This window comes from Microdochium trichocladiopsis, assembly GCF_020744255.1.
Source record: "Microdochium trichocladiopsis strain MPI-CAGE-CH-0230 chromosome Unknown B0I36scaffold_6, whole genome shotgun sequence".
In the NCBI taxonomy this organism is placed as follows: Eukaryota; Fungi; Ascomycota; class Sordariomycetes; order Xylariales; family Microdochiaceae; genus Microdochium; species Microdochium trichocladiopsis.
Window position 1 is genome coordinate 797,949 of NW_025763549.1, and position 18,855 is coordinate 816,803.

General features: G+C 53.4%; 6 protein-coding genes across 6 annotated transcripts; 5 read left to right on the forward strand and 1 right to left on the reverse strand.

Moving 5' to 3' along the window:
- Window positions 1–2,941: 2,941 nt before the first annotated feature.
- B0I36DRAFT_410708 (uncharacterized protein) lies at window positions 2,942–3,456 on the forward strand (the record flags this gene model as incomplete). Its single annotated transcript, XM_046161921.1, has 1 exon — window positions 2,942–3,456. Exon 1 carries the CDS (start codon window positions 2,974–2,976, stop codon window positions 3,454–3,456), a length of 483 nt encoding a protein of 160 aa, XP_046011324.1. The 5' UTR covers window positions 2,942–2,973.
- Window positions 3,457–4,799: 1,343 nt separating this feature from the next.
- B0I36DRAFT_324899 (uncharacterized protein) lies at window positions 4,800–5,223 on the forward strand (the record flags this gene model as incomplete). Its single annotated transcript, XM_046154174.1, has 2 exons — window positions 4,800–4,829; window positions 4,880–5,223. The coding sequence occupies 2 exons, from the start codon at window positions 4,803–4,805 to the stop codon at window positions 5,147–5,149; spliced, it is 297 nt and encodes a 98-aa protein (XP_046011325.1). The 3' UTR covers window positions 5,150–5,223.
- Window positions 5,224–8,773: 3,550 nt separating this feature from the next.
- B0I36DRAFT_324927 (Sec34-like family-domain-containing protein) lies at window positions 8,774–11,871 on the reverse strand. Its single transcript, XM_046154175.1, has 4 exons — window positions 11,509–11,871; window positions 10,802–11,443; window positions 9,804–10,742; window positions 8,774–9,744 (listed from the first exon to the last, which is right to left on the reverse strand). Exons 1-4 carry the CDS (start codon window positions 11,620–11,622, stop codon window positions 9,124–9,126), a joined length of 2,316 nt encoding a protein of 771 aa, XP_046011326.1. The 5' UTR covers window positions 11,623–11,871; the 3' UTR covers window positions 8,774–9,123.
- Window positions 11,872–12,636: 765 nt separating this feature from the next.
- On the forward strand, window positions 12,637–14,358 carry B0I36DRAFT_245130 (regulator of chromosome condensation 1/beta-lactamase-inhibitor protein II; the record flags this gene model as incomplete). Its single annotated transcript, XM_046150128.1, has 1 exon — window positions 12,637–14,358. One exon carries the CDS (start codon window positions 12,637–12,639, stop codon window positions 14,356–14,358), a length of 1,722 nt encoding a protein of 573 aa, XP_046011327.1.
- Window positions 14,359–14,831: 473 nt separating this feature from the next.
- On the forward strand, window positions 14,832–17,650 carry B0I36DRAFT_324931 (iron-sulfur cluster transporter ATM1). Its single transcript, XM_046154176.1, has 2 exons — window positions 14,832–17,214; window positions 17,354–17,650. Exons 1-2 carry the CDS (start codon window positions 15,153–15,155, stop codon window positions 17,437–17,439), a joined length of 2,148 nt encoding a protein of 715 aa, XP_046011328.1. The 5' UTR covers window positions 14,832–15,152; the 3' UTR covers window positions 17,440–17,650.
- Window positions 17,651–18,673, forward strand: B0I36DRAFT_324934 (uncharacterized protein). Its single transcript, XM_046154177.1, has one exon. It carries the CDS (start codon window positions 17,819–17,821, stop codon window positions 18,446–18,448), a length of 630 nt encoding a protein of 209 aa, XP_046011329.1. The 5' UTR covers window positions 17,651–17,818; the 3' UTR covers window positions 18,449–18,673.
- Window positions 18,674–18,855: the final 182 nt, after the last annotated feature.

The following is an 18,855-nucleotide window of genomic DNA, read 5'->3' on the forward strand; positions in this document are numbered from 1 at the left end:
ACAATACGCATACCACGAAATTATTTTGCGCCTCTTCTGCACTACCCTTTCTGTTTACATTTCCATGGGGCCGCAATGAACCAGGCCAGCGTTAACTGCCCATCCATTTCCTTTTCCTTCTCAGAACGGCAAGGACATAGCGCATCGTCGCGACGTTGGGGCAAGTGGACGGCCGCTTATTATGTTCGTAGCCCCAAGTGTATGAGATACCTTATTATGTCTATGCGAGCGTAAGCGCAGCCTGGCGTAAAAGGAGATCTCAGATTGGAGCAACTCGGACTGACGACAGGATCAGACTTACGCAATCGACCACTTATTTTTTGACGACGACGACTTTATTCTTCTTTCGCGCATCACAAAACTCGCATCTGGGTTCGCCGCAATTTTCGCAGGCCTCTTTCTGGATAGGCATATCACCCTGACCGCAGCGACACTGCCTTGATCGAATGACATCAGCACAAGGCACACACGCGGAGGGCTTATAGACGATTACGCGCCAACGCCCAGCCCCCAGTTGGTCTGCTGAATATCATGTAAACTCACACAGGTCCACAGCCAGACCTCCTTCAGTCGCTTAGGTTAATCTCGGGGTAAAGATTGTGTGAGCTTGTTAGTCGCGATATCGTCAGCCAAGACAGAAAGGACTTGTGGTGCTTACCATCTCTTGATCAACACTGCGTCCAAGTAAAGCGGTAGTGGCTTCTGACAGCCATGGCTGCTGCGAGAATGGTCGGGCGATAGTTGGAGATTCCCTTACACTTGGGAGGCAGGGCCAGCTTTTATGTTCTGGTATGTTGCCCCTAAGCAGTTATTTCAAACATATGTGACCAGGCCGTCTGAGATACGCCCTGATCAGAAGAAACACTGTGTGTCCGGTGCGGCCTTTCATTGTACCTACTGCCGCAAGACGATCGATGAGCACGCCATCTGATCATGTTTTGCATGCATTAGCCAAGCGATGGGTGGGTTGAGACGGTTGACCGCCGCGATGCCGTTCTGGAAAACAGCATTGCAGCAGGGGTACAGGGATTCTTCCCGTTCCTGAGCCACGTGTGAAGATCGTTCTCAATAATCAAGAAAAATGAACTTTCCATATCTTGAGACATTCGAGATCATTTGAGCGTTGGTGTGGAAGGAGAAGGGGGGGGGGGCGTGTTTGTTCCTTCATATTGCTTATCGTATGACCTTTCGTGAACGGGCATGGAGCAACTCAAGACTGGATAGGTGGTGAGAGATTCTGATGTTGCCTACGAGCTGTGAGAGAAATTATCAGTGACATTTGTTGTTCTCACACTGCGAGATTGTTCAAGATGCCAAGTCACACGGGGACGGATTCCAGGGTAGTTTTAGTCCATGTCTTCATATGTCGGTCAAGAAATGGCGAGGATAGAAAGTGCGCTGCTCAAGGAATCCAGCCGGGGGGTGAATGTATCCTTCCAGATGCCAGAAGGCTTCTGTACATACATTTTCTTTTTTTCAAACAGGGATGTTAGACTCTGCTGGAAGTACACTAAGCCTCACAAGGAACACAGATCGACACAGACACAAGCAGGGCTTGTTTGCAACGGCAGTCGCATAGTGTGGCATAATTAACCCAAAGACCCGGTGCAACCACCATCCTCGACTTCAAATCCAAAGTTTTGCAATTCTCCTCAGAGCCGTGAAGCATCTGGTGCCTGATTGTCCCACATTAACGCCGGCGCTCATCGAGTACAATATCAGCGGTCGGGAAGACGGGGATCGGGCCGTCGATCCGCAGTGAGGCGATGAAGCTCTCGAGATTAGCTTGTGAGATCTCAGACATGATGATGAGGTGCCTAAGTTGGTTCACTTGCTCACACCGAAGAAGGCACAACTTCTAAACATGACGCCCGGAGTACGTGCGGTTTTAGAAAAGGCGCAATGCTTCTCGACCGCAAAATAATGGCAGCGCGGGAGGCAGGGAGATTCGACGAAGCTCTTTTATTATGAGCCAGTCGTCGCAGTCCACGTTGCCGTGCGGGGTTGGAGTGTTATGAGACGCCAGCTGATTCTGCAGCGTGAGCGGATACTGCATTCTACATCATAGGTTCAAGGACGGATCGATTCACGTCACCTTGTAGATTCCGTGCGACTCTGATTCGACCAAATCAGGGGAGTTTTAACAGGCAACCAAAACACCGGATGTGGCTGAGAGTATGATCACTTGATCAAGGCACTCCCAGGGGCAGGAAAGGAAGCGGCCCATCCATGCAGGTGTTTGAGGTCGGGCTCAAGCTGCACGTGGCTGTCTACCTCATCTCTTTGGCTTTGGGTGCTTGACAGTAAATTCGATCGAGACAATGACATGCACTCGGAGAAGGCTGGTAGAACAATCCCGCACCTGAAGCAGTTGCCAAATGGCTAGGAGAGCCCGTGGCTTTACAACAGCGAGCATTTCCATGCTACCACCATTCTTACCTTACCTTGGAAGTGAGGCGTGTAGCTGCATAAACTCTGAGCAGGCACAAACGTGCATGCTGTTGCACAGAGGATTTGAGTTGGGTTGAGCCAAAGCCAAGGCGAACGATGCCCAAGGACGACCCTAACCCAGCTAATTACAGTGGCATGCCTGTCCACCCCCCCCCCTTGTAGCCTTCCAAAGCACACCACAACGGCCATCATGCAATAGAGGCGCCGTATCTGACGTAAAGGACGTCGGTGGCCAGTCTGGGTGTATCGTCCCTTCCGATGCACGAGCCTGACCGGTTTGGCATTCCAATCACGAGACCAGTCATCGCAGAACAACACCTCAAGGCAAACTATCGTGCATGGAAAGGCAACCACCCTCGTGGTCCAACTGCGTCGTCTCTTTCTCCCCTAGATCTAAATAATAACCATTGTAGCCTGCTCACCAATATGACTGTAGAAGTACACAGTCTCTTGTAGTCACAATGGACAGATCCTCAGTAACAATACCCATCAGTTTTGTCAGTGTCCGCGGCAATCATACAAATGCTTGACACTACCAGGACCCTGGCTAAACGCCAGTGGGACCCTGATTTTGAGAAGGTTCCCACTGAATGCATAGACCGAATCACATCAAATACTGCCGACTGCGCTTTGTTCGCTAAGGAGGCGGAGGATTCTGAAAATGACGACTGGAGCGACGACGAAGAACTGACGGAAGACCCAGCAGAGTCCAGTGACGACGACTTTCTTGTCACTTTCTGCTCCCCTCTGAACGACCCAAGTCCTTTTCCGAACCAGAGCAGTATCATTCAGGACTTTTGTAGGAATCATACTGTGGGCGTCGACACTAGCAAGGAAAATGAAGAAGTCAAGCTTGCGATGGTGGAGGAGTTTCGAGTTGAGCGACACGGAGAACGCTCTGGTCACAAATGGTTTGGGCCGGATTGGAGTGCAAGCGAATTCGCCAAATACATGCATGCGCAGGTTGGTACTTCACCAGAAACTGCACTGGGTGCCGTTCGCTGACAGCACTAGAGGTCTCCTCAGGATGAACTGCAGCGCCACGTCGAGCCAAGCCATTATACAACGATTCGTCGGACGTAGGTCTGATCCCCGTCAAATAATTGATGACTGCCCAATTTGACCTCAAAGACAACAGATACATCAGTCACTTGACACCGAGTGTCGTAAAATGCTTAGCATCGACAGCGTCAAGGCAAGAGAGCGGCGTACTGCCAGCATTTCTGGATCGATGCCTGCAGGAGTCCCCGGAAACCTTTGTGAGTGCGGACCTTTTTGTGAGTCGCCCAAATTCCACGTCGATATGATCCATCTGCGATTGTTTAGATGCTGACATGTCGATAGTCGGAAGGCCCCAAAGGTTTCTCTCTCGAGATTCAACTCCCTTATGTTGCATTCCGAAACCACAAGTTGGCTCACAAAGATAAGAGGACAATACTTGGCCGACCACTGAGGAAACATCATGACATGGCGTTCCTCGAGCCAGATGCCAAGAAAGTGACCAATGGCACGTTCAAGATTCTATATGAAGCTACCGTGTCTGTCCTACTCGTGGGCTATGGGAGTGGAGAGTTCTCGTCCTACATGATGGTAGACACATACTTCGAAGAAGATGGATCTGAGAAGTCTGAACAGGTCTCCGAGTACTCCAGACGAAGAACCGTTTCTTCTGACCCAGATCCTTTCACGATGGGCAACCAGCAACGAAGCAAAACGAATTCGGACGCGCGGAATTCTTTTCTCAGTCCGATCAGATGGTGGCTTCCCAGAATCAAAGAAGAATGGAAGGGATACATTGACCACTTGAACAACAGTAAGGAAGAAATGGTACGTCAGGCTCGACTATTAAACTAGTGATCGATCAGAACTAACACCAGCCCCAAGACAGCTGGATTTCTTGGGATCAACGACTCTCCTAAATCACAGGCTCAAAAGTCGCAGGCTCTTCAGGAACTTCAGGTCTCGATATCTAAATCCCTCAAGTTGCTGCCTGACCACATCAAGCGACTCTCGGAAAACGCATCGATTTATGAGCAACTGATTGGCACCATGGACGGTATTCTTGACACCTCGACTCCACTGCCGAGAGCAGTGAGCAAGCGTGATAACGCCCGACGAGCCACAATGAACAAGATATACGAAGCAACACGATCTCTCGGTAAATGTTTGAAAGATCTGGAACTAGTGAGAGATCACCTCAAAAGACTTGAGGACGAAGTTTCTCGGGAGGTAAGTGTCCCTCAGAGTTCGTTCTTTCGCAAGCTCCGAAGCTGATAGTGTCCAAGAAAAGTCATTGTCATTTGCAGGAAAGCCATCAATTGCAAAGCTCCCAGCACGTCATGGGAGCTGTCATGGTCAGCATTGCAGTCACGACCTTGGTCAGTATTCTTTGGCTCTTATATACCATGTGTTCTCTAACGATATGTAGATGTTGTTGCCTCTCAACGTGGTTAGTGCTCTCCTGAGCATACCTAATTTCTACGGGACCGAGCCCAGCCCGAGAATTTTTGCAGGTATGATGTTTGGGGTTGTGATGCTACTACTTGCCGTTTATATCTCGGTCCACAACTGGACCAGCCTCAAAAGCACTTCCCTCAACCTGGCCTCTGCCATCCAAGTGCAGCTGTTGAGGCGTGGAGTAAGTCGTAATGGAACGTGGAACCAGGACTGTGATTTGGAGCAGGTGCCAGTGACTTGAACGTCTTTGGGCCTCAGAGAGAATAAACAATTTCTCACAGGATAGATATAGCCCAGTAGAATAACGCCATAGCATCAGTACTGTACAACAGAGCAAGTCGCTATCCGTCATTACCGCCAAATTGGCTTCTATGGCTCCTGTCATTCGCGGGCCGGTGGCCGCAGGGTTCCAGGCTCATGGAGCATGCGCTTGGAGGCCCGAGATGTCATCTTGCCCTGCAAGTGCTGTAAGAATTGCTTGTTTAAATTATTACTTAGGCATTTTTGTAACCAAAGAAGAGTAATGCTGCCGCTCAATCCATGTTGAGAATTAATGGTTTAGCAGTGAGCCTGTTGTTAACAGTCTAAGAATCAAAAACGCCCCCCCTCCCCGGGCCCCTCCTGGCCCCTTCTTTATGACCGCAATGCATGAAGATTACAAGTCTATAGAAAGGCATGTCTACGTAAGGAAATAGTGGCCAATGGGAACTGCCCTCCCTGGATAAAAGCAATACAGACAATGTAGTGCTAGCGAGCAAAGAACACTTGATGAGGATTGACGCTTCGAAGCTGCCCCTCTAAAGTTTCTTCGAATCTGGCCAGTAAACCGACACTGAGTTCAGTCTTTGTCGATTTCCGAATTTGCGAGCTGTTGTTGAACATATTAGCACGGCGCAAGACTCGAAATGCTTCATGGGACTTCATAATTGTGATATTTGCACTTACATAACGTAATCCACGGGTGAGCGGGTCACACGGGTGAACGGGTCACTTTACTGCAATTTAATTGAGGTTCACTTCCTTCTCCTTTTTCTCCACCTCCAATCATGGGACGACAATCAATTGAAAGTGATTTGGTTCTAGCGTTAAATGCGCTCCAATCCGACCCAAAATTAAGCGTACGAAAGGCTGCGCAGATCTATAATGTATCTCGTACGACACTCCAGCAACGATACCACGGCCGAGCTGCGAAACACGACACCCGACCACCCTGCCAGAAATTAACCTCATACGAAGAGGAGAGTATCGTACGATACGTACTCGACCTAGATTCGCGTTCGTTTCCACCGCGGTTAAGTGGTGTTCGAGAAATGGCGGATCGACTCCTCCGCGTACGCGACGCGCCACGCGTTGGAACGAACTGGGCCTCAACCTTCGTACGACGACGACCTGAGCTCCGTACGCGTTTTAATCGAATAATCGATTACCAGAGGGTCCTTTGCGAGGATCCGGACGCGTATCGCGCGTGGTTTGAGCTCGTACGAAACATAATCGCGAAATACGGGATCCACGATGACGATATCTATAACTTCGACGAAACGGGCTTCGCGATGGGCAAGATCTCCGCCGAAACTGTCGTTACGACCTCCGATCGACGCGGGAGGCCAAGAGCCGTACAACAAGGCAATCAGGAATGGGTTACAGTAATCCAGGGTATCGCGTCGTACGGCTATTCAATCCCGCCATACATTATCTTCGCCGGGAAGGTCCACCTCGACTCCTGGACCGCGAATAGCCCTCTACCGGCCGACTGGGTAATCGCGCTTTCAGAAAACGGTTGGACGACGAACGAGAGAGGCCTAGGATGGGTAAAACACTTTGATTTCCATACAAAGAGTCGTACGAAGGGTACCCACCGCCTCCTTATCCTCGACGGCCACGAGAGCCACCATTCCGTCGATTTCGAGCTCTACTGCAAGGAACAGAATATTGTCACGCTCTGTATGCCTGCTCATTCGTCGCATAAGCTCCAGCCTCTCGATGTTGGGTGTTTTGGACCTCTGAAACGGGCGTACGGTAAAGAAATCGAAGGTCTAATGCGGGCGCACGTAACCCACGTTTCAAAGGAGGACTTCCTCCCAGCCTTTTATAAGGCGTACGACGCTGCAATGACCAAATCAAACATCCAGGCAGGCTTCAGAGCGACAGGCCTAGTACCGTACGACCCGAATTATGTGATTTCGCAGCTAGATATGAAGTTTCATACGCCGACACCACCAGGTTCCTCTGCTGGACTACCACCCCCATGGGTTTCAAAGACGCCGAACAACCTAATTGAGACCGAATCGCAGACGAAGTATATTGAAAATCGCATCGTACGACACCAGAATAGCTCACCGTCGTCCATTGTTGAGAGCCTACGGCAGCTGAGAAAAGGAGTTATAATGATGGTACACGAGCAGGACCTTATGCGCCAAGAGCTCGCCGAACTTCGAGATGCAAATGACCGCCTCAGCCGCCGTCGTCGTACGAAAAGAAAGCAGCTACAGAAAGGAGGGTCCCTCACGATTGATCAGGCAAAGGATTTGAAGGCTCAAATCGATGCGACGCAGCAGTTAATAGCGGAAACGAGTCAGAATAGTGGTTGTACGAGGAGGCCCGAAACGCGCGCGCGACGATGTGGCGTCTGCGGCGAGCCCGGTCATAATGCTCGTACGTGTCAGAAAGTTGTATCTGCCTCTGAAGAAGAGGATTCTGAATAGTTATGAATTGATTTAAGGCGTTGTGGTTAAATTGTCTTATATATTGTCGTACGAGTTACTGGAAGGTGACCCGTTCACCCGTGTGACCCGCTTACCCGTGGATTACGTTAGGCTATTAGTCATTTTTTGACAACCACCTTTTTTTTTACTGCAGCACAGAACTCGCATCTGATCTCTCCGCAATATTCGCAAGCCTCTTTGCGAATAGGCATGTCAGAACGCCTACAGCAGCACTAGCTCGACGACTAAGATCAGTCCCAGATAACGAGCACAGAGCGTCCGAAGATGACCGGAAGAACCCAGCCCACCTCTGCAATTTGTATCACTCACGCACGTCCACAACCAGACCTCCTTGACTTTCTTGGGCTGTTGTCAATTAAGAAGATTAGCTTTCAAGCGTAGCTTAACGAGGACGTCGGGAGATAGACTGCACCATTGCATTGCCACACACTCGCGGTGCACTATCGGATTAGACGATTGTTCAAAGGAACCAACATTGAACGCAGCGGAACGCGTCAGCGCTTGATCTTTACTGCTGTGGGGGTCAAACACCTCTTATATGTATGATCACCTGGGAAATGAGACTTTGTGGAAATTGGCTGTATATCGGATGGTTGCACATGCCAGCGTACGGCCGGTTGCCGCTGTGCCCCATACCAATGCTGCATCTGGAGGCGCGGGGGGGTAAAAGGGGTTTGATTGAATTCCAGGGGATGCTGCCGGGCTGGATTGCGCGACGCATCGGCACTCCCAGTGCATAACCAAGCGCGGGATGTTTCATCTGCCCCGAGGCTTTTTCAAAGACGACATCTTACCTATAAAAGTACGGCCGTTGATCAGTTCCGACGAAAGAGCAGATTCGTACAAAAGGGATGGGTGGACCACAATGCACGCCCATCGAGGTCAACTTGACGCGCGAGTCATGTTAGGTATTCTGCTTGGAGATAGCTGCCCGTCAGTGATTCAAGTTTCTCTCCGGAGTAGGCATACTGGGCCTGATGGGGTCCAAAGGGAAGCTCTGGCCACATGATGGCCAAGCCTCTCTGTTCCAAGCCGATCTCTCGGATGGGTTCCGAACTTCCGCTGCGACTGTAAGGGGGTATGAGACCTGAAAGCAGAAGCCGAATAGGGTGTTATTAAGTTTCAAATTTAGGTTGTTGTTTTTTTTTTTTAGGTGCACGGATGCGACTGAGACCTTGTTATTACCGGACGGCAAGCACGGTGAACAAAGCAATGGTCGCTGCTGGGTCCGCAAGCTCATCTCCCCATCTCGACCGGAACAAGCATGGTCGCTAAGCTGATTGGGACCTGTTGAGCAGTTGAAATTGAACCAATCTTCTGGTGGGTGACCGGTATGATGGCTCTGTCTGAACTCGCTCAGGGGAACCGGTGAAGGTCAGAGGAAGGACAGCATTACATTGTTTAGGTGGTCATGCACAAAGCACAGTATGAACATCCTTGTGTGCTCATCGAGCGTGGGAGACTACGGCAGTATTTGTTTCGTAATTGGACCCTACTTCTTCTGATCCTTGGCTTCCTTCTGCGCTTGGGCGTTGATATGGATAGCTTCCTTCAGCTTCCCAAGAACCTCTGGCTGACCACCAAACGCCGCCTTCAACTTTTCATCAAGGTCCTTCTCAATGGCAGCCAGATTTGACCCTCCGGTCTTGCTGCTTGCAGCCGACGTTAGCAGGGTGCCCCATCGCTGGGTGAAAGAGTATATGCTCTGCCTGAGGAGCTCGTCGAGTCTCTCGCTAGCATCCTGCTCAACGGCCGACACGCTCTTTGCTTGTGACACTTTGCCTGTGGTTCCACCGTTCGCCTGTGCGCCGGATGACCACAGCCCTAGAGAGAGGGAGCCCCCGAGGATGCCCCGGACCATTCCCATCCAATTTTGCGGGCTGAGAGTCTCCCAAATCTCGCCGAAATGCTGCATAGCTGCTGGCTGAGAGCGAACGTCGCCTATCTCGAGCGCGAGCAGCCCGTTCTTGAGGATAAGAAGATTCTTGATCATGAACAAGTCTGGATCGGGCTCAGGGATGGCAGCTTTGTTGGTCTTGAGCTTGGCTTCGGCACGCTGCAACGCCGATATTGTCTCTGTGACAATCTTGTACACCACAGGACTCGATTTTTGCTATTGTTCATGTTAATCCTCCGCAGGGCACGACACTGGCGTACAGGGGTGGAACTCACACTGCGCTCTTTTGGCATTGCCTGGTCATACATAGCCAGTAGCTCCAGGGAGCGTTTGGCGATAGGATGAGCATTCGACGAAGACGCGTCATTGTTCGACGGAACAATCTTGAGCGATTCCGGCGCAATGACAGCCTTTGTGATCGACTTTGTGACTTCAGCCTCAAAAGAGACGTCTGTCAATGGCCACAAGTGCTCAAACAGAAGCCTGGCAGTGAGCTTGTGGCAGTTTATGGCAAAGCGAGTCTCTTCATCATCTGACTCGAAAATAAGGTACTCGTTTGTGACCCAGCCGAGAAGATTGCATACAGTCTGGAGCTCAGACCCCTGCAGGACAGGCTGCAATGTAGCTGCAATTGGAGCAATGTTGACTGAGGTGACCAGCTGTTTCTGTTGAGCTTTGACCGCGACGTACGCGGATTTGCTGTCGGTGCTGTACTGTGGGTCGATGGCGAAGAGCTTCTCAAATAAAGCAGACTCGTTGAAGCACCGCTCGTAGCACTGCTTGATGAAATTGCGGCTTGCCGTCTCCGCGTTCATATCGGCAGATTCCTTCTTGAAGACATCAACATCCTTCTGGGTGATGGGTCGCACATCTCGATCCCTGATGTCGAGATACACGGCAAACAGATTGGTGGCGGTATCGGAGCAGGAGTCGAAGTTTCGAGTATTCTTGGCGTGACCAGCAGAATCATAGCAGTAGCCAATGACTCTTTGCACGTTTGCAATCAACCCGTCGGCTTCCAGTATCATGTCCTGGTAACGGCCATACGCCAGAGCATGCCGTGCGGCATCGGATGTTGTCGACGTGATTTGCTTGCCGATCTCTGCGGACACCCGGTTGAGGTGATTAGTCAAACCAATTTCCACCAGGTGCAATGCCTTGGTCAACAAGGCTTGATATCTTGCAAGGTACGATTCCGCGTCACGATATGTAGGCTGTGAAACAAGGTCAGTCGTGATGGCCAGAGGAAGACAGGCTGGGGAAAGGCTCTTACGTGTACAGCCATGAAGTTTATGCAGGCGTCCAGGTTTGTGAGAATCTCCCCAAAGTTCTCATGGTCAACGAGACGGCTAGCACCGGGGGCATTAAGCCTCCTAGTGACACCATCAAGATACGCATAGTAGTGCAGATCAGTGCCCACCTCATCTGCCAATACCTGGAGACGCTTCTCTTCGGCGACCAGGTCGTCACATTGAGCCTGGAAAGTGGTTGTCTGCAGCTCCACTGCCCTGAAGGAATCGCCCAGGGAGGTCAACAGATCCAAAGCGCCATTGGCAGCCCCAATCAGCGAGCCCAAGTGCCGTTCCGTGACCTCCAGCTGCTGTCCATACAGGAGGTATTCGTGCTGACTAGCTTCGAGCAGTTCGTCGCCAGTGGTGCGGAAGCGATAGGGCTCTCTCCTGTCGACAGAGTCTTCGGGCTTGGCAAGCACGAGCGCCTCCGCGATCCTGTCCTTGTGGCGCCTGCGCTTCTTCCTAGCAGCCGTGGCGTCGCGCGAGAGCTGGGCGCGAACGACGTGATAGAAGTCGCTGTACGATTTCGCCCGGCGTGTCAATGTGGGCTCCGGGGGGTCATTGTTGGTTTCGACATCTTCGAATAGCTCGGGGAGCGGTTCGGCTTCGAATTGCTTGGTGCCCTGCGATGTGGATTAGCCGTGCTCAAAGGGCATTGAGCATCGTGTGTCGGATTGCAGGCGCGTACGTTTGGCTGTTGCAGAAGAGACTCCCTCCTGCGGTGGCCGCTGGGTTGAGGGGCCGCAATGCTGCGCTTGTTGACGTGGTCTGGCACGAAGGCGTACCAAGAGTCTTCGTACATGGTCGAGAGCGGTTACTGCATGGGTCCCTTGTGGTCAATGGGCGGCCGGGACGGAGGGTTTGCGTTGTGCCTGGAGCTAGAGCATCTTTGAATGGACAGATTGGAGGCTCCCACGCTGTCGCCTGGGACCCGCGAGCGACCTGCATGTGGGAGCGTGACAAGTGCCCCCAGTCTGCTGGGGTGGCCCAGCGGGTTACAGTGGGGACAGATCCAGGAATGCCACCTTCGATTCGTCTGGGTGAGTTCTTGTTTGACGTTGAGATCTTGACACGATGAGGGGGGAAATTGCACAACAAAATGGTGTGTGTTCACTCAAATGGTTTCGCAGGGTCGTTAAGAAACGGTCAATATTACTGCAACATGCTGTCCCTATGTAGATCCAGTCTGGAAGGCTTGTTTGTAGAGCCAAAATCGTTCAGCAACCACCCCACTACTGTTATTTGAGCCGACACAATGCAATGGCATTCATCAGCCAAACCCGTACAGAGCCCTGGCGAGCGGCCCTGGCGCAGTTTTGTTTCCACATGCGCAATAGGAGCTTTTGGTGCCCAAGATTCAGCACTTTCGCCAGTCCTCCGGAAATCATTGCCATGCCGCTGGTTGCCCATTGCAGGGGTCCGAGTGGCAGAAGCTTAAGGTATTGTGGGGAGCTTGATAGCGCAGCTTTTGGAAGTTGGCTCTGCTCAGGGTCGCACGAGAATCGAGCTCGACAATCGTCGCCGTTAGCGCCTTCTGTGATTCATGACCTCACCACACCTGCGGGCACTGGACCGTGGTGCCGCCTCGCCTCCAAACTCTGTTGCGCACCCCGCGGCGTGACAAGAACGATCCAGCTCAAGCCTGGCACCATCCACATCGAATGCGCACGAGCTATGCACTGCGAAGCTCTCGACACCGTCTGCATTATCCATCTCGAGAGAATAGCTCAACGACATGTCGTTCACGTCAGGCTACCGGGCCGTCCTCCGGCAGGCGTCGCAGCAACCTCGAGTACTGCTTCCCACGCCCCGGGCAATGAACCCTTGCTCTCGACGCCTCATTTCGAGCAGGAGACAAGCCCCTCCCGAGCCACAGCCAGCGCCCCGAAAACGTTTGCCCGTCGCCAAAGTCCTCGCTGGATTTATTCTCACGGTGGTCGCTGGTAGTGCGGTGGCGTTGTACCCCGAGCTCACGAAGGAGCCCGTGAAGCCTCAAGAGGCTGTCGTCACATATGAGAAAAAGAGACCTGTAGCCCGATCCAAGGAGGACAACCGCGACATCATCAGCAGCCAGCACCTACAGGTCAAGCAGAGCTGGGAGCATCCCGGCGTCTACCTGTGGGGATCTAATACAGGCAGAGTGGCGGCGCCAGACTCAAAGGAGACAGTTATCAAGACCCCTCGCCGCCTCACCTATTTCGACGATCAGCTTCTGCGTGATATCAAGCTCGATCGCGACTTTGGTGCTGCCGTCACTGAGAAAGGCGATCTCGTCCAATGGGGCTTGGGATTCTCCAATACAGACCCGCAGCCGGTGACCACGCTGAAAGGCAAAGACCTTGTGAAGATTGGCATTTCTCGCGATCGGCTCATTGCTCTGGGCAAGAACGGCAGTGTCTATAGCATTCCCGTGACCAACAGCGACCAGGCCACTGGTAGCAAGCCTCAGCAGTCATCGTGGTCGTTGTGGACAAGCTCGAGTCCGATCAGCTACCGCACGATACAACCAAAGAATCTCGGCCGTGGTGAAACAGTGACAGACATCAAGAGCGGCCTTGACCACGGCTTGCTGTTGACCTCGGCTGGTCGCGTGTTCTCGTTTGCATCAAGCACGACCGACTTTCCCGCCAAGGGCCAGCTCGGTATCCCAGGCCTGAACTGGGCATCCAGGCCTGCCGGCGCCTTCGATCAGCCTCATGAGATTGATATGCTTAAGGGCTTCAAAGTATCACAGATTGCAGCTGGAGACAATCACTCACTTGCCCTGTCGAAGGACGGGAAGGTCTTTGTCTGGGGCGATAACACCTCCGGACAGCTGGGATTTGAGACTGAGAACGAGATCCCTTACGTCGATGGACCGATTCCCCTGCCATTCAGCAAGCTGTATGCTGGAACAAAGCAGAAGCCCGTCGTGACATCAATTGCCGCTGGTGGCAACAATTCATATTTCACGATTGATGCAACCCGGATGCTCGGGCAGAACGAGGAGCCTGGTGATGTTGCCAACATTGGTGAGGTCACAGCCGACACTTGGGCCTGCGGATCTGGCATCTTTGGAGGACTCGGCAACGGCCGATGGACGCATGTCTCTCTTGGTCCGACCAAGATCAAGACGCTGTCTGGACTGCGGGAATGGGACGAGAACACAAATTCTGTCATCCCGATCCGCCTGGCTCGCCTGAGTGCTGGTAGCACACACGCTGCTGCGGTCATGAACAACGTCACGTACCTCGACTCCTCGGATAAAAAGTCTATGAACGACACGAACTGGGGTGCCGATATTGTGTGGTGGGGCGGGAACGAGCACTATCAGCTCGGAACCGGCAGGCGCAACAATGTGGCGACGCCCGTCTACATCCAGCCCCTTGACGGCGGTGCGGGCGATGCCGAGAAAGGACGCAAGGGCGAGGAGCACAGATTCCAGATCACACCTCGGAGGACTGTTAGGCTAGGGGAGGACGGGAAGGGGCGCAAGGTCAGCGTCGAGCAGCGGGTCGAGTGCGGCCGTCACGTCACAGCTGTATACTCTGGCGCGTGATTTTCGAACTCACCTGCATCTGCCGTTGGGCGGCCTCGGCCGAATTCCTACTTGACAAATGCTGTTGTACACTATCACTTGACATTGCGCCCAGACGCAGCACGCGCGTGCAGGGCTGGCACGTTTTCAGGCGTTCAAGTCATGATTTACGATGGACACTGTGTATTTTCAAACTTGTCATTATTACACTGATCATTATGGATCTGTACTTTATATACACAATTCGCCAGACTTGAGGAGACATCTGGGATGGCCACGAGTGAGCACCTGCGCATTGAAGGACGCTGCGCTAGATCAAGGACCTCTAGGCGACAAACTTACAGCGCACCCATGCATTCCTGCCGAAATGTTTGGTACTCGAGTTTGTGGCTGAAGTCTATCGGTCCTCAGGGTCCCTTTCTCGACAGGGCCCGAGCTACGGGGCCGGGCTCCACCTTGAGGGCCGGTTCTGCGATCACATCATTGCCCCTCCGATGACCGCAATCGAGGCCCGTGGCTCGCCGAAATCCCTCCTCCCGACGACAGTCAGCTTCCACGCATTCCTCCACCTCTTGCTTACAAGCATAGCGACACTTTAGCGAGCGTCCTCAAGCTGCAGGACAGCTAGCTTGCCCAAAAGCGAGCTACAAGCTTCGGCGCATCGTCACTTGCGACCACTCCATTTTCAGTCCAGAGCTTCGCATAGCTTCCCTTCCCGCAGACAAGCTGCCACGGTCGCGTCCTGTGAGCCACACAACCCGGCGAACCTCTTCTCTGCCCAAAATGAGCGTGACCAGCACCGATAGATTATCGTCATGATATCAAGATCGATTGCGCGCGCCCACGCCGGCGGCAACGGCAGCGCGTGGTCGCCGGCCCGCGTCAGGGGGACCTTCCACACATACACGCGATCCCATCATCACCCACGGATATTCGCGTCTACCCCTTACCTATCTGGAGGACTGCGACCATCGTTACGAGCCGAGCTATACCGGAATGACCAGACGAAAGCCCTGTTCAGCTCTCAAGCCCCGAAAAAGCCGAACACAACGACGACCGACAAATCCAAAGATCCCCTCGCCGTCGACAATAAATCAACGCAGGAGCAGCGCAAGGCAGACTGGGCCATCATGAAGGAGATGTCGAAGTACCTTTGGCCAAAGGGTAAAGGCAGCCTCGACACCAAGATGCGCGTCTCGCTCGCCGTGGGGTTGCTGATCGGCGCCAAGCTCCTCAACGTGCAGGTCCCTTTCTACTTCAAGAGCATCGTGGACGCGATGAACATTGACATTGGCGCTACGGGGGGCAACGCCACAGTCATCGCAGGCAGCATGATCCTCGCCTACGGCGCGGCTCGTGTGGGCGCTACTGTGTTCCAGGAGCTGCGCAACGCCGTGTTCGCGTCGGTTGCGCAAAAGGCGATTCGCAGGGTCGCGGGGAATGTGTTTGAGCACCTGCTACGGCTTGATCTGAACTTCCATCTGAGCAAGCAGACTGGCGGTCTGACGAGGGCGATCGACCGTGGTACCAAGGGCATCAGCTTCTTGCTGACGAGCATGGTCTTCCACGTCCTGCCGACGGCCTTGGAGATCAGCATGGTTTGTGGTATTCTGACATGGCAGTACGGCGTCAAGTTCGCGGCCATCACGGTCTTGACAATGGGGGCCTACACGGCGTTCACAATCTGGACGACGGCATGGCGGACAAAGTTCCGCCGACAGGCGAATGCGGCTGACAACAAGGCCTCTACGTTGGCTGTCGATTCGCTGATCAACTACGAGACTGTCAAGTACTTCAACAACGAGAAGTTCGAGGTCGCACGCTACGACAAGGCTCTTAAAGACTACGAGAAGAGCTCTATCAAGATTCAGACATCCCTCGCGTTCCTCAACAGTGGCCAGAACGTCATCTTCTCCAGCGCTCTCACAGCCATGATGTACCTCGCCGCCAACGGAGTTGCCGAGGGCACCATGACCGTCGGCGATCTCGTCATGGTCAACCAGCTGGTCTTCCAGCTGTCTGTGCCGCTCAATTTCCTGGGCTCGGTCTACCGCGAGCTGCGCCAGTCCCTGCTCGACATGGAGACGCTATTCAACCTGCAAAAGGTCAATGTCTCCATCGCCGAGCCGCCCAATGCCAAGGCTCTTCAGCTTCCTCAAGGTGGCAGCATCAGATTTGAGAACGTCACTTTCGGCTACAACGCTGATCGGCCCATCCTCAGAGACCTGACACTCACCATCCCGGCCGGAAAGAAGGTCGCCATCGTGGGCCCTAGCGGCTGTGGTAAATCCACACTCCTGAGACTGCTCTTCCGGTACTACGACGTGCAAGAGGGCCGCATCGTCATTGACGACCAGGACATCCGGCAAGTATCACTTGACTCGCTGCGGCGCTCGATCGGCGTAGTCCCGCAGGACACTCCCCTCTTCAACGACACAGTCGAGCACAACATCCGCTACGGCAACATGGACGCGCCCCAATCCGCCATCATCGCTGCCGCCCAGCGCGCCAGGATCCACGACATCATCTCGAGCTGGCCGGCCGGCTACGGCACCAAGGTCGGCGAGCGCGGGCTGATGATCAGCGGAGGGGAGAAGCAGCGCCTAGCCGTGTCGCGCCTGCTCCTCAAGGACCCGCCGCTGCTCTTCTTTGACGAGGCGACCAGCGCGCTCGACACGCACACCGAGCAGGCGCTCATGCAGAACATCAACAGCATCCTCCGCGAGAAGAGCCGGACGAGCGTCTTTGTCGCCCACCGCCTGCGCACCATCTACGACGCCGACCTGATCATTGTGCTGCGGGACGGCAGCGTCGCGGAGCAGGGCACGCACAAGGAGCTTATTGACCGAGATGGGCTGTACTCGCAGCTCTGGAGTGGTGAGTCTTTTTCCCTTTAGCTTCTTGTCGCCTTTCATGTTGGGGGAAAACCTGTGGCCCGCGCTGCTGGTTTCTAAAGCAGGTCATATCCTGTGTAAATCATGAGCCTTCATGCTAACCATGACATCTGTGATTGCAGCACAAGAAACCTTGTTCAACGCAGACGGCACCGAGGTCGAGACCACCAAGGAGCGCGTGCCGGCAACAGAGGATGTCAAGCCATGAGGACAGCGTCCTCGGCACGCCCTTGATGGTAAAGGCGTGAAGCTCCCACAGCACGCGCGGGAAGCACTGACATTGTAGATACCAGCACGTCACCACTCCATATTCCGGGCAAGATCTGGATATAGCCAAGTAATCTATCTTCTAGACAGCTCGCCATAGCAAAGACAAAAGTGAAGCAATGAATCAAAATGGCTATCATATTGGTGTGGATAAGGTCGTAGCCCAGTCTTCGTAGAGTGCGTGCTCCTGTGATATTTGAAACGTGCCTGTGTACTTCCGTATCGTCCCGTCGGTGTTATGCCCTCAGCCTATTTGCAGCTGTCGCATGCATGTGAAGGGCTTACCTGTACATATTTCATGTTTCGAGTGACCCAGCTCCATGACTGTACAGCGTGGTCTCCGGGCGTGCCCACAAAGAGCCCGAGCAGCTTGGGCAACTTGGGAAGGCGCGTCTATGAACCACGAGGAAAGGGTCCTTTTTTGTACTTCGGTGCTCGACTTCGCCGCTGCGAGTCGCGCCACTCGTGAACTGTGTCTTGCTTCTAATGTTATCACTGCAGGCGCATCGACAGAATTATGCATCCATTTTAGTAGGTCTGTAGAACAACTGGGCTTCCTCTGGTCTACCATACTGACCTTTCTTGCAATGGCAACAGTCCATGCATCGCTAGTAACTAGACACGTCCGATCTGCAGATCGGCCGACATCAAATCTTCAGAAGCCTTCAAACATTGTCACAATCCACACGAACCCCGGCAAATCCACACGCCCACAGACACATAAAGGCAAAAAGTCTCCTACACCTCAGTTCGCGGCGAGCAGTCATGTTGTGCGGCCTACTCACGTTCGCTGGCCTGTGGACTGGTCCGTGTGGCATGGGCCAGGAGTACAACTGGCGAAGGCAGGCGAGGAGAGCCAACAGGAGGAAGTTCAAGGCGCGGCGAAAGGCGTTCAGGAAGGGCAGGGTCGCCACACTTGCCGGACCGATGCCGGGGAGCTGGCCTTATGACTGGTGGGGTCGGTGATTTTGTGTGAGTGCGGACTCGTCGGTTGCCGGGCATTGTGTTGTTGGTCCCTTGGAAACCACCATGGCTTGATGTCGTACCAGGCCTTCTGTTCTAGTGTCTGGCTCGTGATTGTTCCCAAGTAGACGCCAATAAGAGAGGCTTCTATGGCTGGTGTAGAACAAGCTTTCATCTTTGACTAATTAGGTCGTGTCGGTCGGTGTGGTTGAGGCTGGTGACGGTGGAGATTGCGGAGGCGTCGGGCTGCTTGCGAGCAGGTTCCCAGGCTTGGGCTGGCCATGCGTCTCGACGAACGATGTGACCGCATTGCAAGGACAATGACCCCAAGACCACGTGCGCCTTCCCGACATGGCACAGCGCCCCAGGTCCAGCACGCCACCTCCAGCGACTG

Excerpts from the sequence above, each read along its gene's own strand:
- B0I36DRAFT_324927 (XM_046154175.1), bottom strand. The coding sequence starts at position 11,622 with ATGTACGAAGACTCTTGGTACGCCTTCGTGCCAGACCACGTCAACAAG. Across the intron at positions 11,444-11,508 it reads CTCTTCTGCAACAGCCAAAC|GGCACCAAGCAATTCGAAGC; the intron begins GTACGCGCCTGC and ends TCCACATCGCAG. Across the intron at positions 9,745-9,803 it reads CAATGCCAAAAGAGCGCAGT|CAAAAATCGAGTCCTGTGGT; the intron begins GTGAGTTCCACC and ends CATGAACAATAG.
- B0I36DRAFT_324931 (XM_046154176.1), top strand. The coding sequence starts at position 15,153 with ATGATATCAAGATCGATTGCGCGCGCCCACGCCGGCGGCAACGGCAGC. Across the intron at positions 17,215-17,353 it reads GTACTCGCAGCTCTGGAGTG|CACAAGAAACCTTGTTCAAC; the intron begins GTGAGTCTTTTT and ends CTGTGATTGCAG.
- B0I36DRAFT_324934 (XM_046154177.1), top strand. The coding sequence starts at position 17,819 with ATGACTGTACAGCGTGGTCTCCGGGCGTGCCCACAAAGAGCCCGAGCA.